At 41.3% G+C, this 23,422-nt stretch overlaps 1 protein-coding gene across 1 annotated transcript; it reads left to right on the forward strand.

Moving 5' to 3' along the window:
- Positions 1–295: 295 nt before the first annotated feature.
- Positions 296–21,300, forward strand: LOC122944138. Its single transcript, XM_044302367.1, has 3 exons — positions 296–758; positions 4,461–4,626; positions 21,168–21,300. Exons 1-3 carry the CDS (start codon positions 425–427, stop codon positions 21,298–21,300), a joined length of 633 nt encoding a protein of 210 aa, XP_044158302.1. The 5' UTR covers positions 296–424.
- Positions 21,301–23,422: the final 2,122 nt, after the last annotated feature.

A 23,422-nucleotide genomic window follows, 5' to 3' on the forward strand; every position in this document is an offset into this window, starting at 1 on the left:
TTCCTGTCCCATTCTTTTCCCAGCAGGGTGTGGTCTCAGGGACACTGAGAGACCAGTAATCTAGCTGTTCTGTCCCTCCTCCATCTCCCATCAGCCCTTGCTATTGTCTGTCCCTACCCTTCCTTGTACCATGGTCATCTATGTGCCCCATTGTATGTAAATAAGGCTGTTGGGGGGTTTAAAGTGTGTGCCATGTCCAAATAAAGTTAGTTCTGCTCCTGATGCTGTGTGTCGTCCAGTCATTGGGATTGCTGTTGGGATATTATTGGATTATTTTGCCTGCTGGAATTACTACTCTATGGATTTATGATACTTGTTCCTGAGCCTCACTGGGATCTTAGGTGGAGATTGGCTGTGGAATATCAGCTCTCCGCTACATTGGTTGGCAGCGCTGGGATCCAGACTCACAGAGGAACAAGGATTAATGGAGATTGATTACTCCACTTTAAAACGATCCACACTTAAAGATCTTCTGGAAGCAAGAGGTATTTCAGCCAGCAACAAAACAAAGGCAACACTTATCTCTGAAATAATGGCAGAAATCCGAACAGAGGATGATTCGGTCACTGCACAGAGGGACGAGACAGACGGAACAGAGCAAGCAGAGTTCCAAAGGCACCTCTTATTCAGATTGTCATTTTATGGGGAGAACCCACCAGTGGAAATTATCTCCAAGACAATGACAGAGGTTCAAGAATTTATAACGCGGCAAAGGAGACCACAAACACCAAGCCCAGCAGTGTCTATGGTGCAAGAGGGTAAGCCAAAAATTCCATACCAGGCATTTAAAATGTATGTAGAAGCGGAGGAAGATATAGATGCATTCCTCCAAGACTTTGAAAGACTATGCACGTTACATAAAATACATATGGAAGATTGGGTACCCATCTTAGCAGGACGGTTAACTGGGAGGGCAGCTGAAGCCTACCGTACGATACCAGATACGGAAATTAGGAATTACAGCCGTGTCAAAGAGGTTATCCTGGCCCGATATGCTATGACACCAGAGGCATACCGGAGACGGTTCAGGGAATTGAAAAAAGCTGAAAAAGACTTGCATGCAGAATGGGCTTGCCGTTTACAAAGGGCAGCCCTCGGATGGGTACAGGCGAACCAGGCACAGTCCATGGAGGACCTATTACAAATGCTGCTGCTAGAACAGTTCTATGATGGGATACCCTCAGACCTGCAGGAATGGGTGAGAGACCGTAACCCCACGTCTATCACAGAAGCAGCTAAAACGGCTGATGACTATATGGATGCCCGCAGGCATCACAAGCTTGTGGGTGTTAAACCAGCTGTGCGACCTCTAGGGGGAAACCAATTTTCAGCTAGCACCAACACACCACTGAGACCGCTACCCCCACCAGCTCCTACAGCGGCTCAACCGAGGTTTCGCCCACCCTCCTCTGTGCAATGCCACCAGTGCCAGAGGTGGGGTCACTACAAGCGGAAATGCCTGGAGCTTAGAGACCGATCCACCTGGATTCGACCAGGACCACCACCGAGAGCAGCAGCACACCACTATAAGGAGGAGACACCCACCGCTTATGGCTCTGCAGTTCCAGTCACCACTATAGAACAGTGGGAAGTACTCCACGAAGCCAACCCACTACAAGCACAGGCGGATAATCGGCAGCACCACAGGCAAACAGTATACCTGGAGGGGAAACCTTTGCAGGGACTCAGAGATTCGGGAGCAACCATAACCTTGGTCCAAAGCCACTTGGTCGCGGACAAAGCTAAAACCAATAAGACTGTGGCTGTCAGGGTTGCTGGGGGAGCCGTATATTGGCTGAATACAGCAAGGGTTCATTTGCATTGGGGTGCGGGGTCAGGGACTGTGGAGGTGGGGTTGATGCCCCAATTACCCGCAGAGGTGATACTGGGAAATGACCTGGGAAAGCTCACATCTGCATTTGAGCCACAAACCACAACCACTGAGGAAGCACATCCAGTGGTCACCAGGCAACAGGCCCGCACCCAGTACTACAACACACTGCCAGAGGTCCAGGTAAGACAACCTTCCCCTTCCCTAGACTGTGTCCCTTGGGCCCCTCCTGACGAATTTGCGGCAGAGGTGATCACTGACCCTACTCTACAGGTATATAGAGACAAAGTCACCTCTGACCAACCGGGGGCGGAGGGGGAAAGATTTGTATGGGATAGGCAGCTATTATACAGGGAGTCAGACAAGCAGGTAGCTGGGTCAGATCCGATCGTTATGAGACAGCTAGTTGTACCACAGAGGTACCGAGCCGAACTGCTCCGGATAGCGCACGATATTCCCTTATCCGGACATTTGGGGGTCAGTCGTACTAGATATCGGCTGACCCAAAGTTTCTTTTGGCCAGGAATTAGCCAGGGAGTACGCAAATATTGCAGCACCTGTGATACGTGCCAGAGGGTAGGGAAGAGGGGGGACCGGCGGAAAGCAAAGTTACACCCGCTACCTATAATTGAGGAACCGTTCCATAGAATAGCCGTAGATATAGTAGGTCCCCTCCGGAAACCTACCCCCTCTGGCAAGAGGTATATTTTGACGGTGGTGGATTACGCCACTCGCTACCCAGAGGCCGTAGCCTTGACAAACATCCATGCAGAAACCGTGGCAGAGGCCCTGATGCAGATTTTCTCCCGGATGGGATTACCCAGGGAGATCATCTCGGATCAGGGTACTCAATTCACTGCAGAGGTCACCCAGCACCTCTGGAAATTTTGCAAAATCAGACCTATAATCAGTGCCCCCTACCATCCTCAGACCAACGGGCTCTGCGAGCGGTTCAATGGCACCTTAAAACAAATGCTCCGAACCTTTGCTGAGACCCACCGAGACTGGGAACGATTCCTGCCTCACCTCCTCTTTGCTTACCGGGAGGTGCCGCAGGAATCCACAGGATTCTCCCCAATCGAATTGTTGTTCGGGAGGAGAGTAAGGGGACCGCTGGACTTAATTAGGGAGCATTGGGAGGGAGACAGGAGCGCAGACGGCACCCCCATTGTACCATATGTGTTGGCGCTCCGAGATCGCTTGGAAGCTCTAACCAAGACGGTAAAGGAAAACCTCCAGGCGGCTCAGACGCGCCAGCGCACATGGTACGATCGGGGCGCCAGGGACCGTAGCTTCCAGGTTGGGCAGAAAGTTTTAATTTTGAAACCTGTCCGACATGATAAGTTACAGGCCGCCTGGCAAGGCCCTTATAAAGTAGTGGAACAGAGATGTGACACCACTTATATAATTGGCCCCTGCGCAGGGACCGGAGGGCGACGAATGCTCCATGTGAACATGATGAAGCCCTACCAGGAATGCTCAGAAGAGGTGACCGCTATTTGTGCACCCAGCTCTGAAGAGTTTGACAGTCTTCCCCTGCCGGATCTACTGGGGGACGGTCAGCTGTCTGGGGATTTAGGAGAAGTTGTACTGGGGGACCGGCTGAGCCCACAGGAACGTACCGAGGTACAACAGCTGCTAAGAGAGAAGCAGGAGACCTTCTCCAATGTGCCTGGGTACACTCCTCTGGCCACTCACAGAGTAGAAACCCCCGGGCAACTACCCATGCGCCAGACCCCGTACCGCATCCCTGAAGTGGTGCGAGAGAATATGCGTAAGGAGATCGACGAGATGCTCCAGCTGGGGGTGATTGAGCCCTCAGACAGCCCATGGGCATCTCCGGTAGTCCTCGTACCAAAGCGGGACGGTACAACCCGCTTCTGTGTAGACTACCGGAGGTTGAATGAAAAGACTGTATCAGACGCTTATCCGATGCCCAGGATAGATGAACTGCTAGACCGGATGGCCAGAGGCCAATACCTCACTACTATTGATCTGTGTAAGGGGTACTGGCAGATACCCCTGGCTCCGGACGCCATCCCTAAGTCAGCCTTTGTCACCCCATTCGGCCTATATCACTTTAAGGTTATGCCATTTGGGATGAAAAACGCTCCGGCTACGTTCCAGCGGATGGTGGACCGACTTCTAGATGGGTTCCAGGACTACACCTGTGCCTACCTCGACGATATTGCAATTTTTAGCAATACCTGGCAGGAGCACTTAACCCATATAGGAGCGGTTCTAGACAGGATTAGGGAGGCCGGTTTGACGTTGAAACCGGCCAAATGCAGTATAGGAATGGCCGAGGTACAGTACCTGGGCCATCGAGTGGGTTGTGGGAAACAGAAGCCAGAACCAGCCAAAGTAGAGGCTGTAGCCCAATGGCCTACCCCTAGGACTAAGACTCAGGTGTTGGCATTTCTAGGGACCGCAGGATATTACAGAAAGTTTGTCCCCAATTATAGCGCCCTGGCCAAACCCCTTACTGACCTGACCCGTAAGAACCTTCCCCGCCAAGTAACCTGGACCCCGGAGTGTGAGCAGGCCTTCCAACATCTGAAAAATGCACTTATTAATGCCCCTGTCTTGGCAGCTCCCAATCCAACTAAACGTTTTCTTGTTCACACAGACGCTTCTATGTTTGGATTGGGGGCAGTGCTGAGCCAAGTTGGGGCCGATGGCGGAGAACACCCCGTGGCTTACATCAGTCGCAAACTGTTACCCAGAGAAGTAAGCTACGCCACCATCGAGAAGGAATGCCTGGCTGTGGTGTGGGCCCTAAAGAAGTTACAGCCGTATTTATATGGACAGACTTTTTCCCTGCTCACGGATCACAACCCGTTAGTATGGCTGAACCGGGTGGCTGGGGACAATGCCAGGCTGCTGCGCTGGAGTTTGGCGCTGCAGCCTTTTGACTTTAATATTCAGTACCGCCCGGGCAAACAAAATGGAAACGCTGACGGGTTGTCGAGACAAACTGATTTGGAGAAATGATCCGTGAGCACCCCGGACATCCCCAAGCCGATCCGTGCTGGATCAGACTGTGTATGCCGGCTTGTGGGCAAGGGGGAGCAGTGTAGCGGATTGTATTTAGCCTGGCCTGTTTGGATCATGTAGGACGACATTCGGTTGATTGTATGGCTATGTATTGTAAACTGTAATGTTTACTGTGTTGGATGCATTGCTTTTCTGTGCCTCCTCCCCTCCCCCTTTTTATTTCCTGTCCCATTCTTTTCCCAGCAGGGTGTGGTCTCAGGGACACTGAGAGACCAGTAATCTAGCTGTTCTGTCCCTCCTCCATCTCCCATCAGCCCTTGCTATTGTCTGTCCCCACCCTTCCTTGTACCATGGTCATCTATGTGCCCCATTGTATGTAAATAAGGCTGTTGGGGGGTTAAAGTGTGTGCCATGTCAAATAAAGTTAGTTCTGCTCCTGATGCTGTGTGTCGTCCAGTCATTGGGATTGCTGTTGGGATATTATTGGACTATTTTGCCTGCTGGAATTACTACTCTATGGATTTATGATACTTGTTCCTGAGCCTCACTGGGATCTTAGGTGGAGATTGGCTGTGGAATATCAGCTCTCCGCTACACTAACCATTCAATTTTTCCCCCCCTTTTGGCAATAGTGGGCTTACCTTCTTCTCACCAAGGGAGGATTTTTTTCAGGAAGCTGGGGTTAGTTGGAGTTGGAGCTGGATGGAGGATGAGTGAACATCGCGCGGTGAGGGGTAGTGTCGGTCCAGCCTGCATCAGGAGCTTGGGGAAGCAGCTCATAGAGCAATACTCTCCTCTTGTCCCTATGAAAAGGAAGAGACAGTACTCTATGTGTGTCACATAGATCACAATGGCCTAAGGAAACCCCACTCTTTTGGGACACCAATCAAGTTGAAATCAGTTATAAGATAAGGGAGCAGTAGATAGCAAACCTGCCACCATATTACATCCTGCTGGAACCAAGTAAAGGAGTATTGCACTAAACCCTTGATCTTGATTGTATTGTCAGAAAAGTTGGGCTCCGTGACGAATTGAACTTTAACTGAAATCTAAGTAACAATGATACTAGTGCTGCCGTCTAAATTAGGGGGAGTGGAGGAAATCACCCACACTGTCAAAAAGGATTCCAGTGGGGAGTGTCGCTGCTGGGTTCTGATACAGGGATAATTGCCCAAAAAAAAAACGGAACAATAGGAAATCCTAATAGAGATAAGAGGGAAAATAGAACCCGCCCTGACTAAATGGCAAAATGGGACACTGCTATATATGTTAGCGTGCCTAGTAAAAGCTGAAGGTGTATACCGGCCAATAGAGTAAAACAATTTCATGCAGCTGGATACTTTTTCTGCTTGTCGCGATGCTTCTCCTAGAGTTATTCTCTTAAATCGCTTCTCCAGTGTATCTAATGACGCCGTCTTCTGCGATCTTCTGCTTACCTGGTAAGCAATACTTGTTTGTATCCCTGAGGAAGGAATACGGCTATTCCGAAACGCGTCAGGGGTATTGTGGACCAGAGAACCTTCCGTAGCTTCTAGTGTGACGTTACACGCTAGGTTTCCAGGACGACAGACAAACAAGTATTGCTTCCAGGAGCACACACGTGCTACCGGCCTGAGCTACGCGCGTGCCACCAGGTAAGCAGATGATCGCAGAAGACGGCGTCATTAGATACACTGGAGAAGCGATTTAAGAGAATAACTCTAGGAGAAGCATCGCGACAAGCAGAAAAAGTATCCAGCTGCATGAACAAGATCCACCCTCAGGAGCGCTGAGCAGTAAGTGCCTGCTGGCTTTGCTTTATATACGCTCTGAGACTTTATTCATTGAACTTTAAACTTTGCTTATGCACTTTGCTTATAAACACCTAAGGACATATAGATATACTGGTATTACCAAATTGTTTTACTTTATTGGCCGGTATACACCTTCAGCTTTTACTAGGCACGCTAACATATATAGCAGTGTCCCATTTTGTCAGCGCGGGTTCTTTTTTCCCTTTTAACTGAAATCTGTATTAAAGTCAATTGGTTTAGCTTCTATTCGCTCAACACTAATCATAACTAAAGTTTAACATACACTGGAGATAACTGTCAACCAAACACCAACATACATCTATTGTTTATGGACATCTTCTGGCTGTGGTCGGGGGCATGTGCCACCTACTGCTTTGACTCATGAAGAGGTAACTTAAAACTGATGAAACAGAACCTCTCACCTACCATGTGCCATGTACACCCCAAGTTATGATAACAGGAGGGCTAAAAACATCTCTTTTTTGTTTGTACTTTTTTTTTTAAAATTGATATCACCAACACTTTAAGACTTGAAGGGGTATTTAAATATTTTAAATAAAAATGGTGTCGGGGGGACAACGACAAAAATAACAAATGTTGGGCTCTCTCTCTATTAATTCCCCACAACTACTATTTAGTTGCTGCTTCAGTTCCCATTTCTCTCCACTTCTGCTTCTGAGGCTTGACACACCTGAAATGGCTTGGCTTGCTTGCTCAGCCAATCACTGGCTGCACAGGTGACTCATCTCAGCCAGTGATTGGCTGAGCGTGCTGTCTAAGCCATTGCCAGCAGATCAAGTTCATGAAGAGCAAGTGGAAAAGAGTGGGAACCAGAGCAGCGGCCGGGAACAGGAGCGGGGGCAAAACAGAAGTGGACGGTTCACGAACGTGATCGCGCGAATGCGATCAAATGTTCGTGAACCGCAAGTTCGCGGCGAGTCCCATTCATTTTAATGGCAGGTGAACCTGAAAAACCTTCAGCTCATATTTGCAGCAGAAAAATAATTTCTAGAAGTGCACAAATAGTCCCACAACATGGACAGTGACATACCAGATGTATTATTCGAATTTGCGATCTCCATTCATAATTTTTTTCAATGCGAAATAATAACTAATCATTTTTGCTTACGCGCATGCGCACACCAGTTATAATTTCCAATTTTCCAATACCGTTTGTCACTTTGTGTAGCAGAGGGAACGCAGCAAAACAGCAAACAAATGCTGCAGTACCCAAATACACTATAAAGAAAGTATATTGGTATATAAAACCCTGCTTCTATCAGCTCTTTTAGGGGGCGACTGTTATATCGCACCAGTTATAATAAAGAACTATAAAGAACTGCTCACCAGTAACCACCACTGCTGCACAATACTAATCCACTATAATATGCTTTTTAAGTTAGAAAGTATATTATAAGTGAATTACACCTCTCTGTACTGCACACCTATCGATAGCACACCTATACCAGTCCTTAAAAGGACTTTGCGGACCTATTAGCTAGCGATTTGTGTCCCTAACAGCCTGTCCCTGCTCCACACAGCAACCTCTCCCTACACTGACAAAAGAGAGAATGTAAAATGGCGGCCAGATTGGGTTTATTTATAAGGTAGGGGGTATGTCCATGTGCTGAAACTTTTTAATTGGCTGTCCTGTACCACCTGATGGATGTGTCATGGGTCAAAGTTCTTCACAATGTAAAAGAATATGGCGGGCGGGAATATCGCCATATGGTCGCATGTTCAGCGAATCGCAAACAAGCGAAGTTCGCCGCGAACCGACCGCCGGGCGAACCGCAAGGCCATCTCTATTTCAGTAATGCTATAGAAGGAATTTGCACAGTCTGAAAAAGTTGAAGTTAGGAAAGGAAAATAAGAGAGCCCACCATTATTGGTCAATTTAAGCAATGTTTTATTTGGCAGCCATATTTGTGAAGTGGAATGGGTGACATTCTCTGAAGAGGCAGAACAGCAGGCAGTCCATATGGCACCATAAAGAGGAGAAAACTCATCTGGTGAGTGCGCCATAGCATAATCCAACTGCTCGGTTCAACCATCTGCTCAATGCTCAGCTAGCTCATTTGCTGATCCTTGATTAGTTGTAAGTTTCGGACAATTAAATGAAAAATCTTTTAGAAATAGAAATCCAAAATAATGAAAAATGTTTATCTAAAAAAAAAAAATCCTAATTTCGTTTTATCAAAATTCTTCCGCTGTTCTTCCACCAGACTCTTTCAAATTGATTTCCCATGAAAAATATTAGCCGAAACCTAAAAATTAGAATGTTGTCATTCTTATCTCTGTCAGTGGTTATGTTCATTTAGGTGTGTCCGAAGGTTGATTTTCAGGAAAGTAAGAATTTAATCATCCTGAAGATTGACATTCTGAACACGGTAGGCCCCTGGGGGCCCTAACTGTGTGATATTTTGCAATTTATTTCCTATTTTGCTGCAGTTTAGGCTCATGGTGTTATTTGAGTAACAGGGGTACATTATGGAAAATAAGAGTGTAAAAATGCTATGGGCAACGGGAAAAACTTTTTTCAACAAACTTCAAGTAACCCTGTTGTTGTCATCTTCTTAATACAAAGTCTGAAGAGTAGTTATAGAGAACCATTCACATTTCCTTTTTTTCACTATTTTGAAAACACTTATCATGCAAAGCAGAATATACACCTTTAACAGCTGTCAATAGCTGGCTATAAACCTTCATAAGCTATCAACCAAGAGCTAATTCTGTTGACAGCTATTCCAAAGACTCTCCAGTACAGATGCATGGTCAGCTTGGTTGAGAAGCTCATGTTCATCATCTAAGCGTGCATTTGCGCTCAATAGCGAGGGGGGAATAAGCCACTGGAAGATACTTCTGGTGGTGGCTTATCTCTCTTGAGAACAAAATATCAAGCATGACTTCTACTATTGGGGAAAAGTTGAGACACCGCCATACCCGTTAGAGAGTCGGCCAGTCCCTCGGAATTTAAGGTGATGTTTAACTAATATCCCCCATAGCCAGATGTTATTGTACTGGAAACCATTATGTCATCTAACTTTAATATAGAATAATACAGTGTCTATGAAATCAGTAGATACCTATAAATTTCACTGGAGGCCAAAGGTCCTTATGAACTCAACAGAGTCAATAGGGTAGCTTAAAAGGCATTGCCTAAGAAAGACTACAGGTCTCAAGTATTCACACAAAGAACAGGTTAATCCCTGTTGATCATCCTCACAGATTGTAATGAAATTTATTTCGCCTCTCTGAGAGTCTGTGACTTCAGAACTGAGCAATATCACTGATTAAGAGAAGCTTTTTGAATTAACCACCATATGGAACAATGTTTTAAAATTGATTGTAGGTGTTGTTTCATTTTTGGAAATTTGCATAACTAATTTGGCTTAACGCAGCTCATTAATTTTAAGATTTTTAAGCTTTTGTTTTTTGATGCCATATTTTAATTCCCCTAATGAGCGTACAGTTCATGAAGCACCAAAGAAGAAAACAAGAAAATAAAGCACTTAAAAAAGTCGAAGCACTCAAGTGTTTGTATCACTCCTGCATTAAAAAAGATGATCGGTGCATTTACAGTAATGATATACTTACTGAAGCTCTTCTCGTTAAAGTGTCCCTGCAGATAAAAGCTAGAAGTTCAGATAGAAGGCACTCACCCCACCCCCAAAGTTATACTTACCTGGTGCCTGTCTTTCTGAAGTCCCATGGGACTGTCTTCATTTGAGCAGCTCTTCCATCATGATTTCCCATTTACATCCTGCCTAGCAGTTGCTATAATCCATTTAGGAATTTGTAGGAAGTAACTCTGTGCATGCACACCCTAATCAAACTCTCTCCATGTGCCCCATTTTGGGGTATTGACAAGAGTTGTGTAGTTGGGACAAAGATCCTCTCTGGAGGACCTAGCCAGTCCTTGCTTACATTGATAACTTTTTGATTTTAGAGGAAATCATGTAATGCTTCTTTTGCCCTGAGGTGGTGCTGTTGGATAATTGAACACATGCTAAAAGGTTCCTCTGCAGAATAGATCTGATCGTTATAGGTCCCAGCAGAGGAGCTTCTTGTGATCAGCTAATTTTTAGAGAACTGTTCTATAAAAGGAATTGCACAAAGCAGAATACCCCTTTAAATACTACACAGAATTGAAATAAGATTAGCAAATATTCATGGTGTCACAAGCAACATGCTGTAAAATCCTATTATAAATTCCAAATTTATGGACGCTTGGTCGGTGATTGAAAAATGTGGTGCTTGCTTTCTCTCCTATTAATATTTCTATTGAGCTCAAGACTTAAAATAACTGTTCACCTTTGTATACAATTTTATTGCACTAAATAGGTCCAAAATATTATTTTAATATATTTTGGCAATCTGAAATCCATTTCTCTTACACAAAACTCAATATCATTGACATGCTAATATTGCCTACATTCCACTATTGGGTTAGCCTGAGAGATTGGTGCATACTGGGTTATTATTAAGCTAATTGTGTAAGCAGTATTCAGTAAACTCTTTAGCGCTCACAAGTGGTGGTCTCAAGTAGCCAGAATTTTAGGATTTCATTTGATGGCTATGCAACGTGAAAATGGAAAATAAATTTATGGCCTTGACAAATCTTGATATATATATATACAGTACAGACACTGTTTGGACACACCTTTTCATTCAAAGAGTTTTCTTTATTTTCATGACTATGAAAATTGTAGATTCACACTGAAGGCATCAAAACTATGATTTAACACATGTGGAATTATATACATAACAAAAAAACAGAAAATATGTCATATTCTAGGTTCTTCAAAGTAGTCACCTTTTGTTTTGATTACTGCTTTGCACACTCTTTGCATTGTCTAAAACAAAATGTCCCCAGAGATTTCTTACTCTGTAACAAAAGAATTGAAGAAATCTCTGTTCATCCCTATGAGACAACATTGGCTTTTTATGCAAACACGAGGCAACTGCTGTTACAATAACATGTCAGTCATTCACACTGCTGTCAGGTCTTCTTGCTAGATCCCATTTGATTACTGTGGTTTTTTGTTTCAAGATGGTACTTTCTAAACCAAAGCTACTTAAATAGATAAAATATATACATATACAGTACAGACCAAAAGTTTGGACACACCTTCTCATTCAATAGTTTTCTTTATTTTCATGACTATGAAAATTGTACATTCACACTGAAGGCATCAAAACTATGAATTAACACATGTGGAATTATATACATAACAAAAAAGTGTGAAACAGCTGAAATATGTCATATTCTAGGTTCTTCAAAGTAGCCACCTTTTGCTTTGATTACTGCTTTGCACACTCTTGGCATTCTTTTGATGAGCTTCAAGAGGTAGTCACCTGAAATGGTATTCACTTCACAGGTGTGCCCTGTCAGGGTTAATAAGTGGGATTTCTTGCCTTATAAATGGGGTTGGGACCATCAGTTGCGTTGTGGAGAAGTCAGGTTGATACACAGCTGATAGTCCTACTGAATAGACTGTTAGAATTTGTATTATGGCAAGAAAAAAGCTGCTAAGTAAAGAAAAACGAGTGGCCATCATTACTTTAAGAAATGAAGTTCAGTCAGTCCGAAAAATTGGGAAAACTTTGAAAGTGTCCCCAAGTGTAGTCACAAAAACCATTGAGCGCTACAAAGAAACTGGCTATCATGAGGACCGCCCCAGGAAAGGAAGACCAAGAGTCACCTCTGCTGCGGAGGATAAGTTCATCCGAGTCACCAGCCTCAGAAATTGCAGGTTAACAGCAGCTCAGATTAGAGACCAGGTCAATGCCACACAGAGTTCTAGCAGCAGACACATCTCTAGAACAACTGTTAAGAGGAGACTGTGTGAATCAGGCCTTCATGGTAGAATACAGGCTAGGAAACCACTGCTAAGGACAGGCAACAATCAGAAGAGACCTGTTTGGGCTAAAGAACACAAGGAATGGACATTAGACCAGTGGAAATCTGTGCTTTGGTCTGATGAGTTCAAATTTGAGATCTTTGATTCCAACTACCGTGTCTTTGTGTGACGCAGAAAAGGTGAACGGATGGACTCTACATGCCTGGTTCCCACCGTGAAGCATGGAGGAGGAGGTGTGATAGTGTGGGGGTGCTTTTCTGGTGACACTTTTGGGGATTTATTCAAAATTTAAGGCATACTGAACCAGCATGGCTACCACAGCATCTTGCAGCGGCATGCTATTCCATCCGGTTTGCGTTTAGTTTGACCATCATTTATTTTTCAACAGGACAATGACCCCAAACACACCTCCAGGCGGTGTAAGGGCTATTTGACCATGAAGGAGAGTGATGGGGTGCTGCGCCAGATGACCTGGCCTCCACAGTCACCGGACCTGAACCCAATCAACATGGTTTGGGGTGAGCTGGACCGCAGAGTGAAGGCAAAATGGCCAACAAGTGCTAAGCATCTCTGGGAACTCCTTCAAGACTGTTGGAAGACCATTTCAGGTGACTACCTCTTGAAGCTCATCAAAAGAATGCCAAGAGTGTGCAAAGCAGTAATCAAAGCAAAAGGTGGCTACTTTGAAGAACCTAGAATATGACATATTTTCAGTTGTTTCACACTTTTTTGTTATGTATATAATTCCACATGTGTTAATTCATAGTTTTGATGCCTTCAGTGTGAATCTACAATTTTCATAGTCATGAAAATAAAGAAAACTCTTGAATGAGAAGGTGTGTCCAAACTTTTGGTCTGTACTGTATATGTATATATTTTATTTATTTATGTAGCTTTGGTTTAGAAAGTACCATCTTGAAACAAAAAAACCACAGTAATCAAATGGGATCTAGCAAGAAGACCTGACAGCAGTGTGAATGACTGACATGTTATTGTAACAGCAGTTGCCTCGTGTTTGCATAAAAAGCCAATGTTGTCTCATAGGGATGAACAGAGATTTCTTCAATTCTTTTGTTACAGAGTAAGAAATCTCTGGGGACATTTTGTTTTATTTTAATATGTGTTATTAATTAACAGTTTGATAGCAATGTAGCAATAAAAAAAAGATGCATTTTTCCACTGTCTCGATAGACCGATACCAATAAAGAAAATGTCAATTTGAGTTAGGTAATGGATTAATAGTTATTTGCATTGTGGTTTAAGCTCTATGACAACAAGAACCTGATTTAATAGGAAACAAAACATTTGTGTATGTAAAGTGCATTGTGATATTTTTGCAAATTAAGGTTAGGAAGTAGGTTTATCAGTAGTCTTGCATGAAATAGAAAACATATCGGGATGAAATATGCCAAATAGTCTCAGCCTTGCTACCTCTTCAGTACTGAGCCACTTTTCACCTTAAATCCCAGGCCGATTTTTGCAAATCTGACATTTGTCCCTTTATGTGGTGATAACTTTAAAACGCTTTTACTTATTCAAGCTATTCTGAGATTGTTTTCTCGTCACATATTGTAGTTCATGAAAGTGGTAAATTTGAGTCAAAATATTTCATTTTTATTTAAAAAAAATACAAAATTTACCAAAAAGTTGGAAAAATGCACAACCTTTCAATTTCTCTGCTTTTAAAACAGATAGTGATCTCTCCTAAAATAGTTATTACTTTACATGTTCCATATGTGTACTTCATGTTTGGATCATTTTGTAAATGACATTTTCTTTTTTTAAGGACCAGTTCAGGTATGAAGTCACTTTGTGAGGCTTACATAATAGAAACCACCCATAAATTGCCTCATATTAGAAACTACACCCCTCAAGGTATTCAAAACTGATTTTACAAACTTTGTTAACCCTTTAGATGATCCACAAGAATTAAAGGAAAATGTAGATGAAATTTCAGAATTTCACTATTTTGTCAGGTTTTTCATTTTAATCCATTTTTTTCCAGTAACAAAGCAAGGGTTAACAGCCAAACAAAACTCAATATTTATTGCCCTGATTCTGTAGTTTACAGGAACACCCCATATGTGGTCGTAAACAGCTGTACGGGCACACAGCAGGGCGCAGAAGGAAAGGAACGCCATATGGTTTTTGAAAGGGCAGATTTCACTGGGATAATTTTAAGTTATGTGCCAAAAAGAGAGAAATTGAGGGTTAGTCAGATCACGTGGGAGGGACCCCAACAGATCAGAAAAAATGAGAGGCGCCAGCGGGTGAAGAGAATGCGAGAAAGAGAGTGGAGGCTAGGAGTTTACCGTAGATTAGGCAGCCTGTGAGTAGTAACCATGCAGATAATATTGGCATGTAGCGGAAAAAAGCGCAGAGACAATATAGGTTATATGTGGAAAGGGGGCTTTCCCACCTAAAGCAACCAAACCTCTACCCACTTAATGGCGCCAAATCAATACCTCTAGTTTGTGATCCACAGGGATCCTAAGGAACTGTACCCCATACTTAATGAGAATGATTGTTCAAGAATTAGGTCTCTGTCTATATCTATAGCACTATATCTATACAAAGTGATAGTTTATCAGTCAGACCCACACTCACACAGGTGGCCCAAATTAGGCTAGGGCCTGTGGTGGAGGGGTAGACATCACCACATAACAGAAGCGTGTAAGAGGTGTAAATGGAGAATGACAAAACAACCATAAAATGAATATTGTGACTTACTTCACGAAGGGGGTTGTAACCCAAATAAACTCAAGACACCGGGTGATGTATGGCGCCGTACATGTATGGTGCTGGTATTTCTGTCCCACATTTGTCAGCTGTACATGTACGGCGCTGGTATCCTATGGGTTAAAGGTTTTTTCTCATCAAGACTATTCCTACCCATGTTAGGGCATATGGAAATAAAAGAGGTGGAGACTGACCCCTTCTGTGAGCCAGACCAAAGAGTTGCTGAGTAAGTGACTCTCACTTGACCTATCAAATTTTTTTACATGGTCAGCCTTAAAACTAAATGACCAGTAATTTTAAAGGAAATGTGTCACCAAAAAGGTTTTCTGTCAGTTAAAACCAGATAGTAAAACTTATAATTTTATAGTTTTTATATAGTTTTAATTCTATTTCCTTAATATGATTATGGGTGCAGACTTCTTGCCTGAGCTGTTCTTAACAGCATTTACACAGCATTAAAAAATATGGCACAATGGTCTGGAAGGGACCATGGGAGAGTTTTCTAGGCAGCTCCATGACCTGTGCAGAGGTCATTGTACAAGGAAGGAATAGATAAGCTCTGACAATCACCTATAGTGAATAATGGATCCTATCTTATCTGTCATTTTAAACCTGCCTGTAATGATATCACCTCTGTGTATAGATAAGCAGATAACTGCAGTACAGTGATCTGTAGAGACAAAGAAGTGGCACCAAATTTTGATTTAGTGGCCAAATCAAAAACTGCAGGATTTTATAGTTGTTGTTTAAATATAGATGTTGACATGGAAAATTAAAAATAACATCCCCCACATTCTTTAAAATATATTAAACATAAAAAAAATGACTTAAACAATAGGTGATTTTATAATGACACATTCCCTTTAAATTTCCCTTACAGCAGATGCAGAATGGTCAAATTTAATAGGAGCCCGACCCACAATATTCAGCAGATCCCCAGGGTAGCTGTGGGTATCTTCCTAAAACTACAAATTTAAGACTATAGTTCTTGGGCCTACTTTGGAACAGCTGATAGACAAGGGTGCAGGGTGTTGGACTCCTGCCAATCAGATGTTAATGGCATATCTTGAGGATAGGTCATCAATGCAAATCTCTTTTATCTTCTCCACTGAGAAAATGATGCTGTCAAAAAAATATTGTGGTGTTTATGGTGAAGAGCAAGTCCTAAAATGAAAAGAAAACTAATGGTCCTATGATAAGAGAAAATATGATCTATTGAATAGAAATGTTTTGTACGCATGCTGTGTGCAGAGAGGGAAGAGAGAGGAGGAGCAGTACTGTCCTCTTGTGTCCATCATTTGATTTTGTGTTGTTTGACTCTAGCTTTATGATAGATATGCTACTTTATATTCTTTATAATCTTTTTAATCTTATCATTGATGATAATGAGATGACTGCTGACCCCACCCCAATGTACAGAGCACAGGCTCAAAAATTGACAGTAATTGTCATCCCATTTGGAGGGCTCTAGTTTAGGATATCTTCTAATAAAGTAGATCATAAAATGAAAAAAAGTAAAAATGAAATAAAATAATAACTTCTAAACAATTTTCCAAAAACTGTTCACGTTCAGTAGATCATTTTCTAATGATAGATGTTTTCACATACTTGTATCTCTGTGGTCTAAATAGTCCAGTAAATTACAGACATCCCACTGCTGACAGCAATGGGGAAAAAATAAAAAATAAACTACCTTCAAAATTTGGGATGTTAAACAAACCATACCACTCATTCAAGTTTTTAATTAAGGATTCAGTGTTGCATCTCTTCTAAGACATTAAAATTCAGGTGCAGTCATTAATCTTTCTAAACGAATTCACCTGTGGCTAATACTGATGTATTTTCTATGAGACTTGTCATGGACGGCAAACTGCATGCATAACCACTCTACACTTAATTACACAAGGGATTATCGTTAGTGTCATAAAGATAAAACCCTGCTAGGAGCGCTACATAGATTTCTAAGCGATGCACCATTTCATTTTGGTTAGCAAGAACATAAGTATTTAAGAATATTAAAAGTTCATTTACATCGGAGCTGAACTGACGTGACAGGTCACAAAAAGGTCATGCTCTAACGATGCCTAATGAGAATATCTCAATTATCATAAAATGAGAGTGCCTAGCAACAATGGCATCCAGACCTTGCCCACCATCAGAGATGTTAACAGGGCGTTCAGAATCCAATATTAGTCCAGATATATATGGAAAATGCTGGACGGAAGTCCAACCCATCCAGCAAGGGAGAGACTCTCTAGGGCCCTAGGACCTCAAATAGCCTGTACCTGGAACCTATTGGTGAATTATCATTTGCAGAGTAGAATGGGTCAAATTAAACCCAAACAACCTACCCGTAGACTTTATTATGCAAACGTTTGCTAAATTGATGTCCTTTTGGCCTACATTGGCCAGGATCCCATAGACCCAACGGCATTAAAAAGTACAGTTGACTGCCCTTTTCTGTGTAGGCATATCCATGGTTCGACCATATTTTAACATCAAAAGGGTATTGTTTAAGATGTACAATGTCTTTCCAAAGTGAAAGTTTGGAAATCATGGGAAACATTGGATTAAAAGTCACAAGGGCTCTTATGGCAATCCTACCCTTGTCTTGGCCAACAAGCCAAGTTTATCCTAGAGCTGACGGCAACCATGGCACATGGTAAGTGCCCTTTATGGTTCCTATATGTTAGAGTTTTTTACCTGTGGCATTTTGAACCTGACTGGGCAACCTCAGCTGGGAGAACTTTGTCTTCTTGTATTCTTCTCTTCAAATACTCTGAATTCCTCGGCTACTCAAAACATGTTAACTGAACACTTGACCTCTTTTGGGTCTTAAGATCATTGGTCCATGAATAAAGTTACCCATATGCTTCAGAGAACTGTCGATCAAGCACTTGTTCTTTCAAAAGTTATCCATGATGTACATGAAAGCCTAGCTCGGCCAAGTTATGAATGGAGAATGGGGAGGTTGTTGACATCCAAGAATTGGGGAGCCATGCACATTAGGTGGTTAGCCACTCCTGACAAAAGAAGCAGGTTCAGCTAACATTAATTTAATGTGTATAAATAGGTTGGCCCATCTGGATTATTGATGGCATATCATATGCAGCCACCCTTTATTCACTGCTATAGGAACCTCTGAAAACCGCCATAAATGCTATCTTAGCTATTTTCTGAACTCCCATAGTGGTGAATGGAGGTTGAATGTGGTTGCATGGTGTGCTCTCCTTCTATTGGGGAGCCCCGTTCTAGAGATAGAAGCCGGTCCCAGAGGTGAGACCCACAATATATGACACAATGTTCCAGATGGGTCAACTCCTTAAAGTTATTTACTGTGAGAGGGTCGAATACCAACAAATGAAAGTCCACTAGTTGTCCACATTGTTTAGATCAAGTAGAAGGGGACAAAAAGTTTCCTCAAATACCATTAAGCCCACCATTGTGAAGCCTGAAGGTAACATGAGACAATGGAAATCTGTGTAGAGCACTATGAAATAAGTTGGAGCTGGTCTGCAATTAAAAATGTATAGCAGACCCCACAGACCATATTCAATTAATAATACTGGTGTCTTCTTCTATGACTGATCTACCTTTGGATTTCTCAAACATCATGGCCCATACCAACATCTAGAGGAATAAATAAAATATGAGTTGAATTTTGAGTCCTGGCTACAATAAGTACATGATCAATAAATCAAAATCCCAAACAGGGGCAAAAAGGAAGCTAAAATCTAACTTTAATGAATACAATAAAATATCTGGGTAATGCCAGCTATCAAAAAAGACAAAACACATAAACACCAAGTATTAGAATCCGATATTGGAACTGTAGGGCACCTGAAGTCCTATGGCATATACAGGCAAGACAAATAATACAAAAGGAACAGTCTTACCAGTTTAAAGTGCTGCAGTTGAGGATGATCAGGTATCCCTCAAGAAACCCTGAAATGTAGTTTTCTAGTACGACAAGGTCGTGGAGGACTATAAGTGACTGTGAAAGACCGAAATGGGTGGGTGCTCTGTGTAGGTAGGTAGGCTTACCCCAGCCCTCCTACCGCAATTTAGGGGTTTCTAGGGACAGTTGTTCTCATCCTATTTGCACTGAGCATCTTTCACAGTCACTTATAGACCTCCAGGACCCTGTCGGACTAGAAAACTATGTTTCAGGGTTTCTTGAGGGATACCTGATCATCCTCAACTGCAGCACTTCAAACTGGTAAGACTGTTTCTTTTTTATTATTTATCTTGCCTGTTTATGCTATAGGACTTCAGGTACCCTGCAGTTCCAATATCGGATTCTAATACTTGGTGTTTATCTGTTTTGTCTTTTTTAATAGCTGGTATTACCCAGATATTTTATTGTATTCATTAAAAGTTATATTTTAGCTTCCTTTTTGCCCCCCTTTGGGCTTTTGATTTATTGATTGATCTTGATTTTTGGAAGTACACCCCCTCTTTTTTGACCATGCAATAAGTACATGGTATTAAAATGTACATATTCCCTGAAATGTATTCTTGTTCTTTAATATTTGCTTGGTTAGAAATTCCATGTCTCTTTCCTCACAATTTTTCAATGCAAAAACAATCACATAATAAAGGACAATTTGTTAGATTTACCGGTTCATGCCCTTTCAGGGAAAATTATTCACAGAGAATATTACAGTTTTATTTGCAGCCCTTAAAATAATATACATAGAAGAAAATAATGTAGAGTTTGATTTTTTTCTTAGCTTTTTATGGCTAATACGCTGCATTCCATTACGCCTTTTACATTTGCAGCAATATAATTTCTAGTGCAAAATAGCCTATATTGCTGTGTTACATTTTTAATAAACCATTATTAGCTCATAGAAATGTGTGCATTTGTCTTGTGCAAGTGTAATTTTGTATCTTGGGACTGGAGAAAATATTGCTATGCAGTTGCCTGTACCTCCCCGTGGAATACAAAAAGAATTGGAGGTGAGAAAGATAAAAATTAGCACCCTTTTAGGTTTTCCTTGACACCAGCACAATACTCGCCACACAGGGCAAGAGGTCCTGGTGCCATCTTTCCATTTTCAAGTCTACAATACAATTTCCTCCTCCTTTACTGCTAACATCGCAGCACTTGAGGAGACCTCATTTCAGATAGATAGATAGACGGATTGATAAATATCTCTTTGCCTGTTTATCTATCTATAATTGTAATAAAAGAAACAGCATTTTGTGGCAAAAGGCAATATGAACAGGTGCCAGTAATAAAGATGATCAGGATAGGGTCCAGTATACATACAAAGAATAAAATGTAGCACTTCATACTGAATAAGATAAAAAGAAGGGACATTTTATGTGCAAAAGAGCACAGTGATTCAGTCCTATCACGGGACTTTTTTTTCAAGCTGCAGAATGGTCTTGTGATAGCCTTGTTACTGCACATGGGTAAATAAAATGTCCCCTTTTTTTTCAACTTATTAATTATAAAGTGCTCCATTTTATTCTTTGCATGTATGCTGGACCCTATCCTGAGCATCTTTATTACTGGCACCTGTTCATATTGCCTTTTCCACAAAATGCTGCTCCTTTTATTACAATTATAGATAGATAAACAGGCAAAGAGATATATCTCATATCTATGTCATATCTATCTAATATCTATCTATCTAATATCTATCTATCTATTATCTATCTATCTATTGACTCTACCTATCTATTCATTCTACCTATCTTTCCATTCTATCTATCTATCTATCTATCTATCTATCTATCTATCTATTATCTATCTCTATTTATCTATCTTTCTATCTATTATCTATCTATTGATTCTACCTATCTATTAATTCTATCTATCTATCTATCTATCTATCTATCTTTATTTATCTATCTATTATCTGTCTGTTCTATTTATCTATCTATCCACCTCATCTCGAAGATCTAATCCTTTTCCTTTTGAACATTGTGCAGAAAGGGAGAAAGAACACAGCCACCAAGAAGGCGCCAGACTCTAAGTTGTCGCTATCAGGTTGAAAAGGAAAGAGATGGATTTTTGCGAATCAAGGAACAATTAATTAGTAGACACAATTATGTTCTGACCTGAATGAATCTGATCAACGAATGAGATGGAATAAATGCAATTAAAAAGCTTGTTAAACACAAAAGTAAAAGGTTGACTCACTTCACTGAGGAGGAGGTCAATGGAATAAACTCAAGACACCAATAGACTCAGCCTCCCCCGCCAGGATCGCTTGTAGTATCTCAAGAAAGACACGGCAGTAGGTGTTAATTCTGGTGGTTTCCTTTTATTGATATCACAGGTGGGCTCAACACGGTTCGGGGGTTCTCATATAGCCCCTTCTTCTGGAGCAGTCAAAATATATATATATATACAGACAGCAATAGCATCATAAACATATATATCTTACAATAGGCTTATATACAATCAGTGTTTAAATCCACGAGGTGGAGGAAGTACAATAAGTATCAGAAGCGGAAGTGTGCGTTCCAAGGTGGAACACTTACTAAAATCTCTTGTATTGTGATAAATAAATACATTTAGAATAAAAGTAAAAAAATTATGATAAAAGATGAATAAATGCATACATAAATAAATAGTACATATAAAATGCAATAAAGTAATACATATGTTAGAAGGCTGTCATTATATATACATATATATATATATATATATATATATATATATTGTATATAAAAAAGATAACGATTAAAAAGGAATGGCATGTCACAAATAGTCTGAGATATTAGAGAATAAATTGTATTTTGAGTTAAGCCCTTTTTAAAAATATTCATAGGTCTAATTAATAGTATATTACTTCATGAAATAAAATATTTGACAGTAAATCAGGTTGTTATTTGTACATTAGTTCACTCAATAATGAATTACATAAAAATATATAGAAAATATCAGTATATATATATATATATATATATATATATATATATATGCTAGGATTATTGGATGGTTCGTTCAGTAATAGTGTATTGAGAATGGCAATATCTATTTTGGTAGCTGAACTTATCTGTGAATTATCGTTCCTATAAACTGATGAGTTGGCCGAGCTAATAATTTGTGTATTCTAAAGACTTCTTGAGCCCAAAGGGAAATAGAGTATTGAGACGGTAAATCCAATACAACTCCTTTAGGCCTCTTGCACACGACCTTATGGCTTTTTCAGTATTTTGCGGTCTGCAAAAAAACAGATCCGCAAAAAACGGACGACGTCCATGTGCATTCCGTTTTTTGTGGAACGGAACAACTGGCCCCTGATAAAACAGTACTATCCTTGTCCATTATGCGGCCAATAATAGGACATGTTCTATCTTTGAAAGGAACGTAAAAAAGGAAATACAGAAATGGAAGGCATACGGAGTACCTTCCGTTTTTTTACGGATCCATTAAAATGAATGGTTCCGTTTACGGAACGCAAAAAACGTAACGTGTGCAAGAGGCCTTATACATAATAATTGACATGATTGGGGGATCCACTCTAGGGGGGTGACTTGGAGAAGAGAGGGGTCATTCTAATAGAGCGAGGACTTTTCGTTTGATGTTAGAACGATGTTCGTTCATTCTTTCTCGGAGGGTTTGAGTGGTTCTACCTACATATTGTAGGTTGCATGGACATTGTAGAGACAAATTACATTGTTTGTCCCACAGCTCATATCGTGTTTAAAGGGTAACTGTCATGTTTTCATTAAAAATAAAATCTATTTTAGCATATGTTACTGCTGCAGCAGAATTATGCATAAAGCAATCTTTAGATTCTTCACTGTTTTCCTTGAGTTTTTCCCTTAGTTACGGCTGTTTAAACATTTACAATATGAGGACCTTCTCAAGATGGCTCCTCTGCCAGTTCTTTGAGGCCAAAACTGCTTCCCCTCACTTCCCATACACACTTGCTGTAGCCTGCAGCTCCCTGCCAGCCAATCAGATTAGATTTATGATAGACATGCCTCCTCACTCTGACACTCTGAAGCCTAATGCAGCCATGCAGTGTGAAGGACAGCCACTCTGTCTTCTGTTTATACTAAAAGGAAGACAGACAAGCCCTAGCAACAGTCTTTTAAGGGAGCAGTTGAAAGGGACAGAGGACATTAATGAAAGCTGTTATTATAGGGTAATTACAGACCTTTTGACAGTCATTGACAGACTAACTCAAGTATCATGCCTAACTCTAATAAACTAGCAAATAAAAAAATAT

Source organism: Bufo gargarizans, chromosome 7 (assembly GCF_014858855.1).
Source record: "Bufo gargarizans isolate SCDJY-AF-19 chromosome 7, ASM1485885v1, whole genome shotgun sequence".
NCBI classification, from domain to species: domain Eukaryota; kingdom Metazoa; phylum Chordata; class Amphibia; order Anura; family Bufonidae; genus Bufo; species Bufo gargarizans.

Bases quoted from the DNA above. Each gene is read 5' to 3' on its own strand.
- LOC122944138 (XM_044302367.1), top strand. From the start codon at position 425: ATGGAGATTGATTACTCCACTTTAAAACGATCCACACTTAAAGATCTT. The intron at 759-4,460 runs GTAAGCCAAAAA...TTGTTCACACAG, and splicing joins AGTGTCTATGGTGCAAGAGG to ACGCTTCTATGTTTGGATTG. The intron at 4,627-21,167 runs GTATTTATATGG...AACATTGTGCAG, and splicing joins GCCCTAAAGAAGTTACAGCC to AAAGGGAGAAAGAACACAGC.